The sequence below is a fragment of the Micropterus dolomieu genome, linkage group LG23, assembly GCF_021292245.1.
Source record: "Micropterus dolomieu isolate WLL.071019.BEF.003 ecotype Adirondacks linkage group LG23, ASM2129224v1, whole genome shotgun sequence".
Classification (NCBI taxonomy): Eukaryota; Metazoa; Chordata; class Actinopteri; order Centrarchiformes; family Centrarchidae; genus Micropterus; species Micropterus dolomieu.
In genome coordinates, this window is record NC_060172.1 from 8,562,943 (window position 1) to 8,585,935 (window position 22,993).

Below are 22,993 nucleotides of genomic sequence, written 5' to 3' on the forward strand. Positions count from 1 at the left end.
TGCTGAAGATTTGCTTGATTAATTAGACACTGTCAACACTGGACTGTTTACATAGTTGTTACCCCAAAATACAGACTTTTAATTTTCTGAAAGTGATCTAACAGTGCCTACTTGTAAAAAGTGATCAACGAATATAAGCTGGAGCACAGAGGAAATTTGGAAATTTTGTTGGTTTTTCACAGCTCAGAATCAAAGTCAATGGGAATTCCTGATTTCTGGTTGTGAACTGACTGCAGCATCATGTCCTGTTGTCTTTGCTCTGATAAATGGAGGGATTTGTTAGAAATAAAAAAAATAATAATCAAATGGTATTATATGAGCTATGTTGTTTAAGATAAAAATATCTGAATTAACTTGATGTTTTGTACCACACACTGTTTTCTCTATAATAATAAGATATTGACTGGATGCTATAGTAACTGACTTGCTGTGAGGGAATTCCTATAGACTGGAATGGCCCTCCACAACAGAGGCATGACGAAGACAGTGTAAGTTTCAGGCATCACAAAGACTGAAATTGTACAACATTAACAGACCAGAATTTCTGTTCACTCTGCATGAAGAAGCTTTTCAAAAAAAAAAAAAAAACCTTACAGAAAAGCTTAAATAAACTTTTAACTCCTCTTTACACAGATAATTGAATCAACTGAATCTTTTCAGCATATTTTGTCAGTTTCAAACATGCATGTGTCCAGTGGGGCTGGTTGTCGAAAACGATTATCTGCTTTAATTGGTAATCACTCAGTTTTGTTTGTTGTCCAAATTATGTTAAATGTGACTGCTCAACATTTGGAGGACAGGACCAACAGGAAGTTCCTCTCTGACTCCAAGAGTAACAAACCAATATTAGCCAATCCGATACCACAAAGACATTATGTATCATTCATTGTGGGAACAGTTTTGTTTATTTGTATGAGATTAACCAGATTTTGCTGTTTCTTTCTGTTTCTGCCTGCTGTAATGTATAAACATAAGATGTGGTTACTGGATGGTGAACTGAGGCCCTCTTGAGGCTAAAATAAATTACTACAGATCCACAGAGAACATTTGTATGGCAATAAACAGTTAAACTTGAAGTGAAAACACTATCAAATATAGTGAAGCACTCGCTCTTGTTTTTCTGATGAGAATGTAACATTTATTCTCAAATTCCTAACTGTTTTGGCAAAGAAAAATAAAATGTACAGACCCTATTATTTAAGGTAAACATCTGTTAACCATAAACTGGAAAAAAAAAAGAGAGATAAACAGAAACGCACTGTAATTCAGTCAGTACTATAGAGTCACAATACCATACATAGGTTCAGATGTGATATTTCAGTCAGGGAGAGACTTAAAGGGAACAGCATTACAGGTTCAACACAGAGCACTTGTGATCACAAACTATGAAACAAATTCTGACGGAGCAGAAACAGTCATATTTGTTTAATATTTAAGAGTGTGTGTTTTTCTGTGTCCAGCTTTAGGATCATTCTGGGGTGAAAAGGACACTGGCTGACTTACAGGTGGCAAATAACTTGTATTTGAAATGCTCACCCCATGAAACATAAAACTCCCTATTAACAGTGAACAGAGCATTTACACTTAATAATAAAATTGCAATAATTATAATAATAACAACAACGACGCTTCATTTCTTTTAACATAGCTATTGTAAGGCGACGTGATTTGTCAGGGGAACACAGCATTTTTTTTGCACCGTCATCTTTAAATGCCAAATGCAAAAAAAGGTTGTCCGTGACAAGATCTTTCGCTTTTACTGGAGTGACACAAGGTTTCTGCGGGATGCGGCCAGCATCCACACCAACTGTCTCTTCAACAGTTTCACACCAAAACTCATAGAAGGGGGGAGAAGAGGCTCACATGTAGCTCTAATTTTCACACTCACACACTCATTTCCCAAAAGGAACAAATCGGTTGCTACAGTAGCAGATAAAAAAAATCTTAATTTATACATTAAACATTTCAAAAAAAGCTACAAACAAATAAGTGGAACGTTTCAGTGAGCAGGAGCCTGACAAATTTCCTAAATTTCCTGAGACATTTTTACAATTTCTTTCGGACTTTTGTTTTGTTCTTTTTGTTTGATTTGTATTAAACCACACTTAAGGAATGGGTTAGTCCCATTCTTCCCACCCTGCTTAGTGAAATGCCCCTCAAAGACGACGCATGAAAGATTTTCAGAGACAGACGGGACAAACAAGACTATTAACATTGAAACAGATTTAACTTTTCTCACGGTCAATCTCTGGGAAGAGTGGGGATATAAAGTGCATTTACAAGGGATAGGATCACCATCATCGTCACCCTCAACTGGATAAGTTCTAATGATCAGCCAGTTGCCCTCCAGCTTATCTGGATTAAGGGCTTTATTCATGCTGAATTTGTTTCCTTGAGCCAACATCAGCAGCTAGATGTAAAAGCTAAAACAGTGAAGGATACACGAGTTTGATTTTACAGCCAAAAAACACCGTAAATGCCTCAAAACAACGCAGATAGAAATGGTCTACTTTTTTTTTCTTATCCAGAAGTGTTACAATGGCAAAGATGGTGGACAGTACAGTGGTTATCTGAATGTTGGAGCTGCTGTTAAAGGTCCCATGAAATTACTGAGGTTGCATTGTTTTCCATGTCTTTCACATGGAAAAAAAAAACAAGACGCTAATAATAGCTGGTCTCCTCCAAAACTGACTGTTACTGAGGAGGAACTTTCAAACAGATGCACATGCAGCTAGCAATAATTATCTTAAAGTATAATTCCAGTTTATTACAATTTGGGTCTTATTTTTTTGGTTTTGGCTATCTAAGTAATTTAAAATCTGAAAAAACACTGAGATTGATACAATAAAAGTCTGGTGGGGAAAGAACAAGCGGTCAGACAATCATACAGTTTACGTCTTCAAACTGTGATGGATGTTTACAACTGACAGCTTGAGTGATTTGTTTTCTCTTCTAAATACTGACAGTTTGTAAGTTTACAACTTCTCCCGTTTGACTTTTTCAGCAGTATTGCCACTATCACAGAAGTCAGTGATAACCTTGTTGAGTACAGTGTTATTATCTCTAAGGGCAATGACGTACAAAACTACAAAAATGAGACCCACGTTGTAATAAAACAGATTTATGCTTTAGGAACAAAGGCAGACCCAGAATGTACAGTCTGTGCAGAAATCCATGATAACAACACAGAGAAGTTTTTATTTCATGGGACCTTTAGTGTCTGAGTGACACGCAGGTTTGACAGATGTCATGATCGGTCTTAGAAGCCAGAGGGCGTCAGGACGTTCATGTCTCTGGGTTTGAGCTTGTGTGGCCGAGCTCCATGCCGTCGACCCTCCACCGTGGGAATCTCCATCCTGGGAGGGGCCATCGTCTGAGCGGCAGGGTTGTCGGCCAGTCTCGTGGCCTGCGACTTCATTAACTCCATGGGGGTTGGTTTCTGGGCACCGCGGTATGCCTGTATCGCAAAGCCTTCTGGGAGAAGAGAAGAAAAAATTGTCTCTCAGCGTTTTTCTCTACAGCCCCCTTTGACTGTAGAATATCTAAAAAAAAAATCACTGCCACTTCAGACTACTCCGTTTCTCCCACCCTCTGAGAAAAACTTGTGAATTTGGTCTATATAAATAAAACAGACTTGAACTGAATGAGGATCCAGACGTAGATAAAATTTACAGTACTACTACTTTTGCCATGAAATTAAACAGAGACAAAAACTTTATTCTTAAAAATCTGTTAAACAGTGTCTGGGAATTCGTTAAAATGTGTAATGCAGATGGTGTGTTTGGGTTTAGCAGGAAAAAACAGGACTGTTGGTGGGAGAATTTTTACCTCTTGAACGTCGCCTGGCTCGTCATGTGTTATTGGCTGGTTCAACACACTGGCAAAATTTAATGTGCGAGCGTTTGGTTGCATGTGTTCTGTCCAGTGTCTTGAGATCATAAAAAGGCACTAATTGCAATGACAAACATAGGGCATAACTAAAAAAATAAGATAACTGGACAATACTGCCGTCACATCACAATAGGAAACCACTTTGTGTATATTAGTATAATTTTTCTAAGAGGTTGAATTCCGTTTCATTTTGTTGGGTAAATTAATGTAATTGGTGTAAAGAAAGCTTCATAAATATTATAAAAATGAGACTACATGAATTAAAATGTTTGTGTCCATGTGTCCATTGATAACTCACACACATACACTCGCCAGTTCCTCTCTATTTCTATTTACTCTCAGTGACATTTCATTGATGCTTCCTTGTCTTTGATTAGAATATTTATTCAAAGGTTCTTTTTATTGTCGTTTCTTGTAACTGTGAAGCACTTTGAACCCTGGTTTTTGAAAGTGAAATCAAATCAAGTTTTAGTTGCTTACTTTTTGCTATTCTAAACAGTAAATCAATTCAAAGAGTATGTCAACATTCCTACAGTACTTTGACAATATTGTATGACCATGCCAATAAATGCCTTTGAGTAAAACCTTCCTGATTATACTGATAGAAGCATTGTCGCATTTGTGCTGTTCAAACAAAGAAAATAGGTTTACATTAATCCCTAAACCTATGCATATCTATTTTGACATCTCTGTGCATTGTAGTTAGAATAAGACATTCCTGCTAATGACGAAATATATTCCGTTAAACTGGATTATCGGTCTTCAAGTGACGAGTTCAAATGAAGTTAATCTGTCACTTTTCTGCAGCAGTCTCGATTATAAATATAAATATTGGTAATTGTTATATTCCTGCTATGTTGTGAATGATATCAAGTAGTTATTATGTTTGTGAAACATCAGTGAAACTTCTAAGATAAAAATTGCTGTTTTCTGTAAGATGAAAAAGTCATAACTTCACTCCCTCAAACGAAACTCTACACAAACATCTGTTACTTTTCTTAAATCACATACCCAAAGTCATCCTGGATAAAAGATTTTGATAGTTTCCAAACAGACTGAGTCGTTCATCATTTGAAAATCTAAATGTTGCAACAGTAGCTGTCAGTGATCTAAATGTAAAAGTTGTCCTATCTGACTTTTATATCTCTTCAAACTTTTGGTCAGTGTTTACCGTCAGTCTGAAGTTCATTTGTTCGCCCATGAACCCAAATCCTGTACATAACTGTTTATATGGACTAAACCAAATCACCTTTCACCAAGTTTCTATTTATGCCTCAACAGAGAGAAATCTTTGAAGCAGTAAAGGGATTTACTTAAGCTTTTATTGGAGTTTTCCCTCTTTTTAGTTTGGTGTTGTTGTTGGTTGTCTAATAAAAAAGATGCTATGGGAATTTGGCAACCACTAAACTAAATCCTCAAACCTCTTCAAGACCACAGCGTGGTTCTTTTAGGGCGTACTCACACTAAGCCCGGTTGCCTTGTACCGTGCCTGAGCACGATTATCCCCCCTCCCCACTCCCCCGCTGGCCTGCGCCAACATTGCGCCTAATGATCCGAGCACATTTACGTCATCACTCAGTCAGTGTTTGACATATATTGATTTGTTTGTGGTGGCCCGCCACAGTATGAAGGCCGGCTGCCATATATTGATATGTAATTTTTTTTTTTACTAGGCCTATTTAAAATCGGTGCCGCTCCGTTCTGTGGGCCCGGGCATGGAATGGGCACACTGGTCAAACGAACCTGACTTTGGGGGTTAAACGTGATCGGGCACGGTACGGATCGCCTAGTGTGAGTACACCCTTAGACTCGAGAAGGCCATCAATGTCTGCGGCTTTGTTCACACACACACCAAACCAACATTAAAGGACTTTTTGTCAAGATTTAGTGTCTCACAATGAGGCCACGCTGTTTACCTGCATGCGTAGAATCTGATCCCAGGTCAGATGTCGACTTTTGGACAAGCGGCCGCGGCCCAAACATGCTCCACCGTTCGACCGCACCTCCTACTCCACCTGCTGCTGTGTCTCCGATGTCCACACTGCTGTTGGCGGAGCTAATGCTGGCCTCTGAACCTGTGCTGCCAAACCAGGTCCTACACAAACACACAAACAGTATGTAAACTTTGCCAGGTTACAGATTTTCAGTGTTCATCCCACTTTGTGGTGAGGAAGGTCAGATTCTTAAACATGATTTAGACCACAGGTCAGTGAACACTCTGAATAGTGTGTAGACTGTGGGTGTATGTATGTACCTGCGTTGTTTTGGGGAGCTGTGTGGTGTGTTGGATGGAGTGGACTGGCAGGAGGAGGAGGAGTTCTGCCGCTCTTCTCGGGCCTCCATGCTCTGGATCTGCAGTTTCTAAACAACAACAAAAACAGGATTCAGTCACGGGTACAATCTTAGATGTACGAGTCGTTCAATTTCATTTTCACGGTTTAGAACTTTAAAGTAATGAATAAATATTAAGCAGCTACAACAACACATTTTAAAAGGCGAACGCCACAGATTTTACTCATCAAAGTCTGTTTACATGTCTTGAGGAGTAGAACTGCATATGTGAAAGAAAGTTGTATAAAGCGTTTTTTGGCTCCACAGGGAGCTGCGTCAAATCTGATAAACTGCCTCAAGTGATGTCACCCGAGTCAGCGTCAGTGTGAGCTAAAGACTAAATGAAGTTTGAAAAAAAGAAATGCCTAGAGGCTTGGGGTTACATAAGCCATTACTAGCATAACACACCAATCTCTGACCGAATTGTTGGCAGTTGAGTTGCATTGTGGATAATGTACGTAGGATATTGGTGCGTCTCAGTTTAAACTTTCAACTGGAACGACTCAGAAAGTCGGGACAACCGCACTACCCCGACTTCGTGATCCAAGATGGCTGTCGGGGTATCAACAGTTAGTGAAAGCTGTAGTTTATACTGTTTATTAGCACTTCTGTGTACTTGTGACTCATAGAAATGTTCGTACACAAAGTGCTGTCCAACAGCTGTCTGTGGTCGTGTTGCTACAGTGTTTAGTGTGAGTAAATACCGTACAATGCGTTTTTTTAATCAACCGGCGTATCAATAGCTAACCTGGCTAGTTGTAAACTTTTTTCAAATGTGCATGTGCATGACAAAAACTTCAGGCAGGGAAAGTATCAAAGGCGCTGGATGAAAGGAGGGATAGCTACATGTAGCGATGACATTTACGTTAATATTCTTGCCACAATGGCCATGGAGTGGCTCTTCTCAGATATGGGGCTCACATCTGCAAGACTTAGGCATGCAAACTGGTCAGAGGTTAAAAAGGTGAGAAGGATATACAAGTAGACAAACGTACAGAGACAGTGTAAAGCTAATGATACACGGGGGCAACTTTTCAAGCAATGTTGCTGGGCAATCTTGCTGGTGGCAAGTCTGACTATGTTTCGAATGGATAGCGGCGGGCAGCGCAGATGGCGGAGTGGTGGTGGGGGGGAGATTAAGGTTGCAATCTTTATTCATTACCATTCACGGCAACATTGCCAAGCACCATTGCGCTGAAAGTTGCTCCGTGTATCATCAGCTTAAGAGGGGTCTTTTTTTAAAGATTACATGTTGTATAGATAACGTGCATTCGTCTACTGCTACAAGAGAAAGATACCGACACGTAAGGGCGCCACTTTGTGTTAGTAGCAGGTACATAAGGGCTCAGATTAGGGATGTGACGATATATTTAGCTTACGAGATGTGCTGATGCACCATACTGGTGTCACAAGAAAGAGATGTGATGATAAATTAACAGAAATTACCAGAAACTTGAGCATTAAACACTTAATTTTCTGCATTCTGGTGACATTTCCTTTTCTGCATTTCCTACCTATCAATGTATGATGAAAATGTTTTTATTTATGTAAAGGGAAACACAAAATTCAAGTGGCAGGTGACAAATCAAAATCTATAAGTATTCTAAGTCAGTGCAGCTTTCACATACAGTATGTTTCTCCTGTAGATCAACTTTTCTCATGTAATATCATCCCTGCTAGCAGGATTGCCCATCCCTTCTGGACCTGTACTCCTCGAGGACTCCGAGGTGAGCAGGAAAGATTGCAGCTGACTCCTCCCACCCCGGGCACAAACTTTCAAACTCTCCCGTGTGACAGGAGGCTGCGGTCCATCAGGACCAAAACCTCTCGCCACAAAAACAGTTTCTTCCCGTCTGCAACTCGCCTCATTAACAAGGCCCGGGTGTGTAAAACACTACTTGGCAATAAAGCTCCTTCTGATTCGGCTGAGTCAACACACATGCAGGCATGGTTTAGTCTTCCCTCCTCTTTTGTCATGTTCACAGGGAGAGAACAGAACATTTGGCCAAATAGAAACTGTGACAGGAAGTTGTTAAAGTTACGGACTGGTGCTGCACGTTTTGGGGTCATTTTGTGATCAGTAGCTTGTTAGCTTACTTAAAAATGCAAAAATACTTTTCTTAAAGCACTTTCATTGGTTCTTTGCCATTTCATCCTGCAAGCTATTTTTCAAAGCATTTTTAACAAACGCTTTCAAAAAGTGATGGGGACCTGTCCCCATATCCAGTAACAATTAGCTTAGCTAACATTACTGGTTAATAACAGCGGGCAAAGTTCTAAACTTAACAACATTACTGTATCTGACAGGACAGTTAACATTGTCAGCTAACTTTTACCGTCCTCACGTGTTCAGCTGTCAGACTCCGCAGTGTAGTGGACTAGAAAAAAAGACCCGCCCTACTCTGCCTCTGATTGGCTGTTGGGTTGAGGCATTAGGAGTGACGATCGGTTAGGCAGAGCCAGTTGTAAAGTGCAAATCTCATGCCAGAGAGGACTCTGTAAATAAAGCGAGTAGGCCTGAATGCTGTCTTAACAAATGCATTAATCCATTGCTCTCCCCTAAACCTATAACAACATCTACCATATCAAACGCCTGCTAAGAAACAATCAGCTGCATCTCTGTTGTGCATACATGCCGTGGTCTGTGTGTTAAAAATGTGTATCTTACCTGGAGGGAATCGGGAATGCGGTGGTGGTGTCTCGTCTCCTCAGCGGTGAGGCCTTTGTGGGGAGTGTAGCTGGTGTCAGTAAGCCCCGCCCTCTGCTCAAACTTATACATACTATCATGAGTGTGCTCTGAGAGATAGAGAGAAAAAGTGTTTTAATAATTGTTTCAAGTGACAATTTATCTTTAAAATATCAAACATTCAAACCTGGTTGCCTGAGAAGGTGGCTTTAAAAAGTTAAATAAGTTTTGGGGAATCCTGAATCTAAGTGATGACCATCATGTTGACTTAAATTAAACTTCAATTTAACATAGTTCTTCCCCTTTTTCCTTTACTTGTTCATGACATTCATTTCTCAGCTTTGGCGTATTATACAAAATATACTGAACTGAATATCTTTGTTATTAACAGACTGAAACATACTGGTGATAAGAGAACTCATGATGACGGAGGAAGCCTTAGTTTTCACAACAGCTGGTGACCTGGAGGAGGCGGAGCCCAGCCCTGTGGACTGACTCACTGCACCACTCTCATCCTCCTGGTAGAAAAAAAAACCAAAACACACCAACATCATCATCTACACACAACATCACACTCTTCCTCTTGATGACAAAACAGGTGAAAATAAAAATAATTCAAATGTTAAGCAGGTGTGTGTGCGTTTGTGTTGTGGAGGCCCCGTTTCACCTCAGCCAGCTGTGCGAACTTTCTTTCCGGTATGACGGGTCGTCTCCATAGGTTGTTGATGCTGATGTCATGAGGAGGCGTGGACATGGGGGCCTCCAGGTTATCGTCGTAGCTGAGGGCTCGTCGGGTCATCCCGATGGGAAGCTTCATTCCCATCCCTGAACCCTCTATGGCTGTGAGCACAAACAAAAGCAATCACATCTAACAGCGCTCTCTTCGCTTTCTGTTGACAGGAGTGCAGAAATTTCACAGGGGCCATAAAGGCCATACGCCCAGTGTGCCAACATCAGCTCCATGATGTTAGCGGATGAGTGAGGTTAAGTCTGTAAGCACGATTCTGTTTTTACAGCAGCAGGTGAGCTGCCAAAGGTTTGCCAAATATACCTGGGTGGCCCGCCCAAGTACAGTCTATATGTGGGGAAACACTAAAATGGATACTTGAGACTTGGAATATGCTGCATTAGTTAGGTAACTTTTGTTTTTTTTAAACTTCAGATAAGTTTGCATTTGCTATTGCTGGAAGATCCTATTTCATGCAGCATTTCCATAACCATGGGACTTCAGTAGTTACAGATATTAATAGCCACTACTTAACAATGTGGGAGTTGGTGTGACTCACAGTATGAATGGGTGACTGTGTGGGTATCTAATACTGTAATATTTGTCTGATGTGAGACAAAACAATCTGTGTAATTCCCTATTATATGTATGACTCCACAGGTTATTCAGTATTTTTTTTGGTTCAAATCCAGTTGAAACGAGAACACTGCCTTAAAGCTCAAACTCACAGAAAACATGCTGAAGGCTTTAGTGAAAAGATACACAACTGAAATCAAGGTCTCAGAAAGATGGAGAAAATTGAAGTGGGGCATGAATTTGAATTTTTAACCATCAGATCATAGACTACAGGAACAAAAGTATGTGGATACATGGACACTTGTGTGATTTCTGAATATTTCATTCCAAGTCTCTGCTGAAATAACAGCCTCCACGCCTCTGGTTTCAGACTTTCGCAGTCGGTGTTCCAGTTCATCCTAATTGTTGGATGGGGTTGGGTGGGATTACTATTTCTTCTGGATTTGTGCAAGGGGGGTTGTCAAGTTGAATCTTCCCCAAACTGTTGCACACTAGGGATGCACATATCTAATCCTGATATCGGCTCGATACTGTCTCAAACAACTGGATCGGGTATCGGTGACATGGGTGGCAAGCTGTTCAATTCAAACACATGCGTACTAAGCAATACGTCAGCAGCACACCAGTAGACCTGAACATTTTGCTACGAGAACCAAGTTTTACAAAGTCTCCTCCTCACAGTGAGGAATACAGCTTATTCATTTTAAACCTGCATCGGCCGACAACCAAAGCCCAGGACTGAAAAGGTCTGATCGGTGCATCCCTATTTCGCACTATTGTCTAAAATAAGATTGCATTCTGTTGCATTAAGATTTCTCTTCACTGGATCTAAGTGGCCTAGCCTAAACCATGAAAAACAGCTCCAGAACAAAACATTATGACTAATGATTAAAGAATACACACCTGGTAAGTCTCCTGAGCCAGACATGATTTTAATAAGACAATAAACAAGATCAACCAGCAAAGGACCTGTGAAAAAAGACAGAGAGAGGTATATGCCTTATTACATCTACATACAGAGGTAGTTTACATAAAAATGTAAAACTACAGAGTCTCTGCTAAACACTTCTCCGCAGCAGGACTTCAATTTAAACAGATTAACATATTTGATATTGCATTCATTTTCCATAAATATCTACACAACTCAGATTACAGCAGCAATGCAGCAAAGTTGCGGAGATAAATAAAGCAGATTGTGAACAGGCTCCTACCTTCCCGGTGTTTCGCTGCGATGTGGATTGGCTGACAGCGCCAACAGTTACATTGGTCTGTCTAGGACACACAAAACCCACTGTGTGTAAGCAGCCAGGCCAGGGAGCAATAAGGAGACAGAAAAGGCAACAACAAAGGTCAAAATCAAATTTCAGCATTGCATTATTTGGAGTCTTTGCAAACTTGAACATTTCCACTTAAATTATAAAAAATATGTTCTGTGGGTTTAAACAATGTGTGTGGTCTTCTATGCATCTTAAACATTAGAGACATTAAGTTTTAGGTGTATATGCCTGACAAGCATATAGTTATGGTGAGAAAGAGATACTGATAACAATAAAAGACAGATATAGTGGACATGTAAGACAAAGGGAGCTCAACTTCCATTACAACCAACAGACTACAGGATTATTCCAGAGGATGATGGTAGACAGGCTGGATTACATAATTCCTTCCTCTGCAGCAGCAGGGGCACTGCATCACTGACAGAGACCAGAGTCTTAATAAAAGCTTACATTTTGTCTTGTGGGGTTGATCAAGCAGGCCTTTTTGAACAAGGGGCCACTTGTGTCAAGCGGCTAGTTATACAAATATCCTTTGAACAGACACTGCAAATATTTTTTATACTTTTAGTCTGAATCCAGGTTAAAAAAATAAAGAAAAGATGCGTGTGATATGAACATATACATGAACACATATTCACAGAAACAATCATACAGGAAGTGTAGTAAGTATGAATGGATTTATTTCTGTGCTTTTGTATTTGTGTATTTTGTAATGATGTTGTATGTTTTTCTAATGGAGTCTGACAATAAAAATTTGAACTGGATACATGGAGAGATGAGGTTAGGTGTATTTATTATTTTTGACTGCCTAACAGTGATGAACTAAACGAGGTTTAGACCTCTGTATAACCACTTGTATGTTGTCTATATTGTTATTATTGTTCGTTAAGTGTAATCACATCACTGAGTGAAATAAAATAAATTTACAGCAGATAAATGTAACAATTTCTGGTCAACTTTAATGTTAACGTTATCCACGATTGAGGCCAGAGCCACGTATGTAACGTTAAACACACGAAACTCCATTCAAACATTGGGCCTTTTAAGGTATTTTACAAAGGGTAACAGGTATATTAGTGTGTGATGCTTTTGGTATTCAAATTACTTTATGGTGAATTAAGCAAATATCTTTAACATTTAAGAGCATTTATTATCGAGTAAATTGTTAAAGGCCGTTTGTTAGTGTGCGTTTCAGTGAGGGAGGAAACACAGAGGAGCCGGTCTTAAAACGTACATTTTTACTAAAATAGGCACTTTAGTCGTATTTTAAGTCATCCCGAATTGAAGAATGGCTTCGATACATTTATAAAATATCTTAAACACTTACATACGTCAACCAACAAGCGTTGCGTCGTTTAATGATCTATTTTACAGTGTAGTTTGGTGGTGGCTTTAGTAACGTTAGGATCGCCCTGCAAGACAGCGGAACCAGTCGGCGCTGGAGGAGACGAGATGCCGCGGACTAACGACGTTTCAAAACACAGTGTTGGCAGCATAATCTGCCTTATTTTCTCTCACCGGAGGTAATGGCGGCTTCACAGCGAGGACTGAAACATCGGTGACCCGTCAATGGCGACTGGACAGCGCAGAAAACAACGAGGTTGTTGGGCAACAGCCATTATTGTCCGTCCGGTAAATAAACGGTTGCTCGATAGAACCGGATAGAAGGTTCAATGACGTTCCTTGTTCTCGCGAGAGTACAGCTCAAACACACACACACACACAAAACACAGATACATGTGTAATATTTTAAATAATACAATAGCCTACATTTCTAAAACTCAGCTCATAAATACAAAATCTTATTTCATCCATTCTATCGCCGTTTATCCATAACTAACACCTAACCTTTTTGTATTTGTCAATAAATTAAAGAAAAGATATTTCTAACTCAAGTTAAGCTACTATATCTAAGACAAGAATGGACAATGATAAACTCTTGGATATAATGAGCAGAGGCCTACACGCAGTGAAAATGTTTTGAGATACCGGTGTTGAAATACAGGCAAATGCAGTGGTGGAAAGTAACTAAGTACATTTACTCAAGTACCATTTTGTGTTACTTACCTCTGCTCAACTACAATTCAGAGGTAAATATTGTACTTTTTACTGCACTGTAGTTTTTTGATAAATTCAGTTATTCCACACCAGCTCCAAAAATGGATGTTACAAAATTATTGGCACCCTCAGATTAATAACTAACGTGGAGAAAATACATCCAGACTCCCTGCTCGTTGTTCTCAGGGACTTCAACATAGCAAACCTCAGCCATGAACTTCCAAAGTACAGACAGCATATTAAGTGTCTCACCAGGGACACTAACACACTGGACCACTGCTACACTACATTAAAGGACACATTCTGATAGTGAAACGAATCATTTTGCTCGGGTTGTGACGGTCAAATATACTGATCCACCGTGATACAGCCGCTGGTTTGGCCGCTAGTAAAATTTACTTCAAAGCACGGAGCACTTCCTGTCGGCTGGGAGGCATTGCGAGGCTACCTAGCCAACCAATCACAGTTCTTACGGTCTGTGTCGCCTCAACGTTTAGTTCCATTTTTGAGGAGATGCACGTCAGGCTACGGCATAGCCTACAGCGTAGAGTACGGGGCTCCGCAGAGGCTACGCTGTCAATTTGACGCAGGAATATAAATAGAAATCGCACTTAAAGAGGTCAAAGCAGCAAAGAGGAGCTACGCTGGAAAGCTCACTCACTAATTACAGGAGACCATCCCCCAACACTGCTGGTACTCAACAACTGGCCGACGAGCTGAATGACTTTTATTGTAGGTTTTAAAAGCCCACAGTCACACCTCTCCCCAGCTCCAACACCATCTTCAAACAGTCACCTTCCCCCACTGCCACGCTGACACCCCTCTCTCCGACGCCTCACCTGCACTCACGATGTGTGAAGAGGATGTGAGTCAGCTCTCCCAGAGGTAGAAGATCAGCAAGGCTGCTGGCCCAGACGGTGAGTCACCATCCTGCCTGAAAATCTGTGCAGCTGGCCCCCATCTTCACACAGATCTCCAGCAGATCACTGGAGCTACGTGAAGTTCCCCCAGGCTTGTCGCCCTGACATCTGTACTCATGAAGTCCTTTGAAAGACTGATGTTGGCCCACCTGAAGGACATTACAGGCCCCCTGCTGGACCTCCTGCAGTTTGCCTACAGGGCTAACAGGTCAGTGGATGATGCTGTCAACTTGGGACTGCATCACATCCTGCAACACCTCAACGCTCCAGGGACATATGCAAGGATCCTGTTTGTGGACTTCAGCATCCTCAGCACCAAACTCACCCAGCTCACTGTGCCAGCCTCCACCTGTCAGTGGATCACAAACTTCCTGGCTGACAGGAGTCAGCAAGTGAGACTGGGGAACATCACATCCAGCACCCGGACTATCAGCACTGGCGCCCCCCAGGGGTGTGTGCCCTCCCCACTGCTCTTCTCCCTCTACACCAATGACTGCACCTCAGGAGACCCATCTGTCAAACGGTGATGAGGCGGCCGGGAGGAGGTGACGGAAGGTTGATCAGCTGGCTCTCTGGTGCGGCCAGTTCTGGAGCTTAACACGCTCAAAACTGTGGAGATGACCGTTGACTTCAGGAGGAGCCCCCCCCACTCTGCCCCCCATCACCATACTCAACAGCCCTGTGTCTGCTGTGGAATCCTTCAGGTTTCTGGGATCCACTATATCCCAGGACCTGAAGTGGGAGCCCAACACGGACACCATCATCAAGAAGGCCCAGCAGAGGATGTTCTTCCTGCGCCAGCTCAGACAGCTCTCAGTCTGTCTTGTTTTTGTTTACAGTGTGTATATATATGTTCTCTGTAGCCTTTTTTCTGATTTTATTATTGTATTATTGTATCAGTAAGCACATTGTGAGCAATGTACAATCCTGAGTCAAATTTCTCTTATGTGTACGCATACCTGGCATTAAGCTGATTTTGATTCTAAATCTGATTCAAATTGTCAGCACCTGTGAATCGCTACAGGTGAGTATAATTACAAATTAAAGGAGCATCACATGCTTGAAAAATACAGCTATTTATGAATATTTTGAAAAAGTTGCTTTTTAGGAGTTCTGTGTAAAATGTCTCAGATTTTGTTCCAATGCAAACAAAAGAAATAAACATGCAGAATACCAAAGCATTAGTAATTGCAACCATTTTCTGGGAGAATGTGACAGACATATTTTTTGATCATGACTGTATATTTTGGTGCAAAAACTTCTGTACTTTTACTTACATAAAAAAAAATGTAATGCATGATCTAGAGTATTTCTATACGTTGGTTTGGCTACTTCTACTTGCATGGACAAACGCATGGATAATTGTGAAGTTACCTGTGACTGCACCTGTACTAATACCATTAACAGGTCACTTTTGTCTGTATCATTAGTGGCTGTCTGTCTCCTCCTATTGGCTGATTCAGATTCAACAGCTTCTCTATCTCTACCTCACCTGCTGTATGTTCTTCATATATATTCAGGTAGCTTATATTCATTTGGGTGCAGTTTAAAATGCCGAATGCATGTGGAAGAGCACCTGGCGTCAGCACCATTATACATTTGAGCATGTATGCTCATGTCAGAGCAGCCAGGTAAAACTCTCTGCCAGCACTTTTGACCTCCCACCCCGCCCACCTTCTGATGCACAGAGCAGTATTTGCATACAGCGGATCAGACCGCCTCCCTCAGTAGTTTGTGTCCCTCCTCTTCGTGGAAGGACTCCCCTAACCGGACTTTCCTCTCTAGTTTGCACAGAACAGGAGGAAGTTTAACTTGGGCAGTTCACCTCTGCGCTGAAAAACGCTCACAGGAAAACAACCCGAGTAACCTACGCGGGTTTTCAGCGACTTATTCGTTTAGAGAAACTTCCAACTTTCTGTTGTTGTGTTTGTTTTTCTGTCGGGTTTGTTGGGGGTCTAAGCTGATCCGCTTCGCCGATTCATCAAGATGTCTGTCCAGTCGAGCCAGAAGACGACGACGACCTACCGGACCGTGAAAGTGGCCTCTCCTGAGCCGGTGACCAGCAGGGTAATCTCGGCCGAGTCGGGGTCTCCGCTGCCGTACGCGCTGAACGGCTCCTATGAGACGGTGCGGTACCTGGTCCCGGTGCAGCAGGGAATGCAGCAGCAGCAGCAGTCCTACATCCCGGTGCAGCAACAGCAGTCCTACATCCCGGTACAACAGTCCATGCAGCAGCAATACTACCTTATACAGCAGCCTGTTGTGCAGCAGCCTGTGATGCAGCAGATGGTGTCCCCGGTGTACCTGCAGAGTCTGCAGCACCTGAGCGTCAGCAGCCAGGAGTCCGACATGATGTACCAGCAGCAGAGCGCCGTGGAGGTGAGTCCAGCTTCTTTTCCAGATGCTTGTTAAAACCATTAGTGTTATAAGCGAGGCTGGAACCAAACCTTTGGGGCCCTTAATCGAATGGGACACGCCCATTAATAACCTGAACTTGCAAAACAGTAGGCTAATAAAACATAACAAAGAATGTGTTTTACTGAACAAAAACCAGCATACAAGCTGCGTTAAGTAACTGTAACCCACCAAACGCCTGCAGGCCAGGTGGTTTTCTTTGCAGGTGTAATGTAGTCATTTGGGGCCCTTCTAGGCTTTAGGTAAAGCTGATAAGTAAGTAGGTACAAATGGGGCATTATTTATAAACACTTTCTGTGTTTAACTCTTTTTTGTTGCTCTTTTTTAAACTTAATTATTCAGTTGCTTTCTGTTCAAATGTGTCTAAATAGCACAAACATGGACTCACAAGCAGCTTGTTTATTGGGCAGAGTTTGGTGAAAGCACAAGACCAGATTCCAGTCTCTGAAAGTCAGCTATAGCTGCCTGCTCTCTTCATTAGAGATAAGAAGAACATAAAGATAAAGAGCTGAATTTGAGCATCAGTCCTTTCATTGCCAGCATCTTTCTCTAGAAGCATCTTTTTTTTTGAGAAAGTGCGCACCCATAAATCAGTTCACAGTTTGCTGTTAAATGTTTTAGAGAGTTCATTAGTTTGTCAGTCATTATTTCAGTTGTCAGAGGATTCGTGGTGAAAGGGAATGAGCCACTTTGCACGCTGTCAGAAGAACATTAGCAGTGTAAGCCCACATAGCGATGACTTCATATTTCTGACACTGTGCGTTAAGTTTTCACAGCCTTTACTCAAAGATAAGTAGGTGGATATGATGGACAGAAAGCTGAGCTGGTGTTGTGGCTCTGGAATGCTTTCCAAATGCCACCAGTAGCAAAGAACACATATTAGTAATACATAAAAGAGAAAATACACAAAATCACACACCATGTTAGGAGACACCTGAGAATGACTTCATACAGTGATGCTGCCACAAGAACGTAGGAGTTAATAATCGTTTTCACTTTTTAAATTTGTTTTGAGAAACTGGGTGTGATGAGTCTTTTCAATCTGAGCAGTTATTTGCTCATTATTAAATATAGAAAAGCAGAATCATTGCAACTTTCCAAATTTTGTCAGGGGACCTTTTGTTGAATGTCATTTACAATTAGTTGACTGACAGAAAGTAAATCGGCTAGGCCTGCTATTTCTTTGTCAAACATGATAGTAGTAAACTGAATATCTTTGGGTTTTGGACCGTTGCTTGGACAAAACAAGACATTTGAAGATGCTACCTTGGGCTGTGGGAAATTATAATGGGCATTTATTACTAGAAAAACTGATGTATTGAGGAAATTAAAGACAATAATAATTGTTAGTTGTTCCCCCACCTATCTCTCTTTGTGTTCCCTGTCTATTTTGACTGCTGTCAATCAAAGGCTACAAATGCAAATACCCGAATCCTAATCATAAAAACAAGTATCATAAATTGGCCCTGAATGCCTGTTCAGATTCTTAGGCTTGTTTATTTATTCTTTAATCAGATGTCTCCTGAATAAAGTCTTACCTTTGCTCAATTTAGCCTGTGTCCTTCTTGGCTGATGCAGTTGATTTCATTTCCATTAATTGGGTTTTCAGGTGTTGTCTTCCCAAGTTTTTGCCTTCATTTATCTTCCTGACAGAATGAGCTCTCGTGAAGTGAACATGATCTGCTCACATTCACAGAAGAATTATGAAAGTCGTGCCAATCCTGCCTTTTGCCAGTTGATTAACTCATTGTGTGACGCTGTACCACTGCCAAGATATACATAATGTGTTGTTAATCGTACGGTTCACAACGATCAATACAAACTGTACTGTGTTCACTCCCAGAGCTCAGGTTTATCGGATTTTCCTCCTCGTTGATTACTATTAACGAGGCGCCAGTCTAGTCCTGCAAAGGCTAATGTTTCACCAGCAAACTCTTCTCAGCTCAGATAAATAATCACTTCCTGAATGCCTTGGCCTTCGCCCTTTAGATGGTTTACACAAAGTCTCCATTGTAGGCTGGAAACATTTGAATAATTTCTGCTCTCTCACATTGTCCTCTTCTCACTCTTTGATAAAAATATTCTTTCTACCACTTTTCTCAGCTCCTGATTTCATTTGATCTCTTCTTATAATTTAGTACACCAGAATATGTCAGAATTCCCTCTGGACCTTCCCTTGTAATTGACTAATTCCTTAGTTAGTTCTGGTTAGTTTGAATCACTGCACTCCGTATGGTAAATTCGCATGAATTGTTTGATAGGGAAGCAGTACCACACCCGGTCTGAGTCGGCTGACGCGGCACACCCTTATGTTTAAAGACAAACACATTCTTCCACCTGGTTAGGTCACCTCTGGTGCATTGATCAGAACGTAGACCGCAATGCTTCTTCTCATCTTTTGACTTTATTTGTTTGTGTTAAACCAATTAATTTATCAAACAAAACATTTCCTTATGCCTGCTTTTCAAATATTGGGATTTGCTCATTTGTTGTTCAGTTTTCTTGTTTGTAAATCAAATATCCCTTATCAGCTTTGTTTATCAATTAGTAGGAAAGTAATAAACAGATTAATTGATTAATATTGATTTGAGAAGACTGGTGCTCTGTATTTTACATTGGGAACCTCTCTAATGGATTAAGAGGCAAATCTGCTTTCTGCTTTATGGTATATTTTACTTGGCAAGAAATACACATCTTACCTCACCTGAATATGTTTTGACTGTTATTGGCACCGATTCAGTTTTCTATTTTGCTAATACCTTTAGAGTGACATCAGGGCTAAGGTAACAATGGGGAAGATATGGCCAGAATTTTAGTTTAAAACATTGAAAAGAATGCATCAATAAACAAAATGTTCTGAAGTAGTAGTTCTGACGTTATGTCAAACACGTCTGTGTATTGTGTTGCAGAGAAGTTAGCATGCTAACTAACTGATAAGTGCACCTGTACTTTTGAAATTATTTGACACAATATTTCCCACTATGTTGGGTAATGTTGGCCAGCTACAGACTGGACACTGTCATTAATCCTTATGTATTTCAACTCTTGCATTTTTAGATTTAGTTCATTTATGTGAAAATGAATTTACTTTGTGTACTTAGGTTTGCAAACTCCCTTAGCTGAAATTGCCCCTTGATGGACGAATGAAGTATTTTGAATTGAAAGTACATACAGTTCCAATCCATTAATTTTAGTAGGCAGTAACGACATGTAGGTTATGGCTGATTCAAGATCGAGATATACCAGATTTATTTTTAAATTATACATTATAATTTAAAAAGCAAACATTTAAATTGATTTGATAGGTTTTAAAACCTTTCTTCAAACTAAAGGATAAAGATGTAGTCATGCGTTGTGGGTCTCGTGGTCCGAGGACTGAGGTTTAGCATTTTCTGTTCAAATCTGAGTCTCTTCTTTCTCTCCCTCCTTTGTGTGTTATTTCAGAGCATCAGCACACAGTCTTCATCAGTATTCAGCCAGTCGTCCAGTCCCATGAAGAGTCCTGAACCAAGTGTTGAGGAGGAGGTAAGGACACACACGCACACGCGCACACACACAACTACAAATTCATCTCACCATTAAAGCCTTCTTACTGGTGAAACTCTGGCAACCACACAAGTATGTGTCCTTCACTAACTGTAAACTTAAAAAAGCAAAAACCTTGTTAGGTCTTGCCTTGGTTTAATTAATTTTTTTCTCATTCACTTTACTGTGTTTTTTTGTGATAAAACACAGATGAAAACATGCTCAAACAAAGAAATCATTGGTGCAAATAAAGTTGGGGATAATCCTAAACATCTAATCTCAACAACTACAAAAAGTTCTGGCTTTAAGTGGAAACCACAATGTCAGACACCTGATGAATGACCTTAGCGAACACAACATACTCTCAAGCCATTGAGCCTGTAACTTGTTGCAACAAGTGGTAATCCCTCTCTCTGGAAACGTCCATCAAGTTGATAAGACAAACTGAGACAGAAATCTTGCATCTGCACTGCAGTCTAGTCCAGAAGGTATGCAAAGATTATTAGAAGGGTGGAAAATAAATCATTTGAAAGATAACTATATAAACCCAACAGATATAGCTATTTGGAAATCGAAACTATGCAGATAGACTATGAAAGTCTCAACATGTTTGATGTGCTAGAGGTAGAAAAGGTTTCAATAAGCACTTAGACAGTTAAAACTGGGCTACATTTGGTGAAAAATGAATGAAACCTGTTTGACACTTGACACCTGAGTTCAAAATCTTGTTTTTTTGTGTTTAACAAATAACACCAAACTTTTTAAATGTTAAAAGTTGTGTTAACACAAGGACAACAGAATGAATAAGTAAAAATGACTATGAATCTGACCAGACATGAGATGCCAACTTTTGATAGCGACAGTTTGAGTGGCACCAAGAAAAAGTATTTAGGTTCAGTACCCGGCCCTGGTTACACACTCAGTGGCTACCTTAGCAGACACCCATCCAATACAGCAGCTCTGCCATGAATTCTACCATTAAATAGTTTTAACGTTCATTGTTGGAAATGTGTAAATTCAATTATATGTGTACCACTGAGGTCGTAGTAAAAGGTGATGTTTTACTAGACATAATATTGCGAGGTGAATTTTCTGCCACCTGTTTTCACAGACATGAGGGGGGCAGAATATTAGAAAACACTTCGCAATGTAATGCAGTCCAGTGCAACATTACCTCAGGGCTAAAATAATACCTCCGTGACAGTGTCAAAAACACAGTTGTTTTGGATTGCATTAGACTTTATAGGTGTGCCGGAATAAAGAGTAGTAAATTGCGTGTGAATTCTAAAATATTCACGTGTAACTGTAGTACCTGTTATGGGTGATCAACTAAGAATTATTGCGTAGATGACAACAGGAGCAAACACAACGGCAGGTGTTTTAATGGTTGGTTTGTTTCATTCAGTGCGTCCCGAGTATGTGGAAATCGTATGTACCTGCCCATCCTGCGTAAGACTGCAGTATGTACTTGGGACAGCACACCGGAAAAACTGTTTTGGGAAACCCCAGCAGAAACATCCAGCCAGAGAGAACAGTCACCGACCGTCTGCAGCGTGCCCGGTCGCTCCACAATCTCCTGGCCGTGTACGCCCCACTCCCTCTCTGCCACCTACAATGGGTTGTGCTGCTATTACGACCGGTGCGCTGTGAACAGTTGGTGATTGTTCCCTCTGGCTTCTCACAACAATAACAGAAGCCTGAGCAACACTTGGCGGTTTGCACCTTCCTTTCAAATGTATAAAATACATTTGAAATTGCTTGTAGGCTTGTTAGATCACATTGGGTGTAGTAAATAAAGGTATGTGCATGTTACCCTCCCATTACTTTGCACAATAAAATTGAAACGCCCCAAATTGCATATTCATTAAGGCAAAAGTAGTAAATGAACAACAGGTGCTATCTTGCACTTTTGAAAGACGTCATTTTGCATGCACACCGTTAATAGATCAACTTACGTGTTAATTTGCTGGTGATATCACATTTATACATGTTTTTACTCACGCAAACCTTGAATCGCCCTGAGAGTGTGTAACTACATCTTTCAACCAAATGTAGCGCAGGGTCAAGGCTTTTGACCTGCAAAGGCTTACAGAAATAGTTGTTTGTCTAATGGTTCCAGTACAAGCTGAGCTGTTTTTACTTCTCTGCACTTTTGCATTTAATTTAAGCTGATAATTTGATGAGTGTTGGAGTATGAACAGTATCTTAATTGAACTATATGGTTAATATATAGTGTCTTAAGTTCCCTGTCTCGGTAAAATCAAAGCCTGTAGTGTGATTTGTGCTCGTGCTTCAACTCGCCAGGTGCTTGAGCTTTTTCTTCCAAAATGAGACACAGAAAGGAGTAAAAAAAAAATGCAGAGGGGGTGTGGAGTCCATCTGTTGGTTGTGTGCACACACACCCATCAGCATGAAACCTCAACATGGGAACATATCGGTGTGTGAAAGTACAGTAGCACAACAAGTGTTTAAAAAAACTACCCAGGGAGACTTACTGAACACCAGTGCTGTGTTTATGTGCAGTCACACCCTGCCTCCTTATTCAAACGGTTACAACAGGACTTTGTTCATAATCACAAGGCCTTAA

General features: G+C 40.7%; 2 protein-coding genes across 4 annotated transcripts in view; one reads left to right on the plus strand and one right to left on the minus strand.

Annotated features, from left to right (window-relative positions):
- Positions 1 to 882: 882 nt before the first annotated feature.
- LOC123963605 (putative monooxygenase p33MONOX) lies at positions 883 to 13,161 on the minus strand. Of its 2 annotated transcripts, none has more exons than XM_046040559.1 (9): positions 13,007 to 13,161; positions 11,423 to 11,502; positions 11,115 to 11,180; positions 9,576 to 9,748; positions 9,312 to 9,426; positions 8,891 to 9,018; positions 6,146 to 6,252; positions 5,808 to 5,986; positions 883 to 3,474 (listed from the first exon to the last, which is right to left on the minus strand). In XM_046040559.1, the coding sequence occupies exons 3-9, from the start codon at positions 11,137 to 11,139 to the stop codon at positions 3,260 to 3,262; spliced, it is 942 nt and encodes a 313-aa protein (XP_045896515.1). In that variant the 5' UTR covers positions 11,140 to 11,180; positions 11,423 to 11,502; positions 13,007 to 13,161; the 3' UTR covers positions 883 to 3,259. The 2 variants fall into 2 exon arrangements, with proteins under 2 accessions (XP_045896515.1, XP_045896516.1); XM_046040560.1 differs by having other exon boundaries at positions 13,052 to 13,089.
- Positions 13,162 to 16,187: 3,026 nt separating this feature from the next.
- Positions 16,188 to 22,993, plus strand: part of pof1b (POF1B actin binding protein) — a 43,445-nt gene continuing 36,639 nt past the window's right edge. For both annotated transcript variants that reach the window (XM_046039092.1, XM_046039093.1), the window contains exons 1-2: positions 16,188 to 16,845; positions 20,326 to 20,406. In XM_046039092.1, coding sequence (XP_045895048.1) covers positions 16,453 to 16,845; positions 20,326 to 20,406 — 474 coding nt within the window. In that variant the 5' untranslated portion in view covers positions 16,188 to 16,452. The remainder of the gene's footprint in view (positions 16,846 to 20,325; positions 20,407 to 22,993) is intronic.

Coding starts and splice junctions, on each gene's coding strand:
- LOC123963605 (XM_046040559.1), bottom strand. CDS start 11,139: ATGTCTGGCTCAGGAGACTTACCAG. Junction 6,253..8,890: donor GCATTCCCGATTCCCTCCAG/GTAAGATACACA, acceptor GTTGTTGTTTAG/AAACTGCAGATCCAGAGCAT. Junction 5,987..6,145: donor AGCTCCCCAAAACAACGCAG/GTACATACATAC, acceptor GTGTTTGTGTAG/GACCTGGTTTGGCAGCACAG.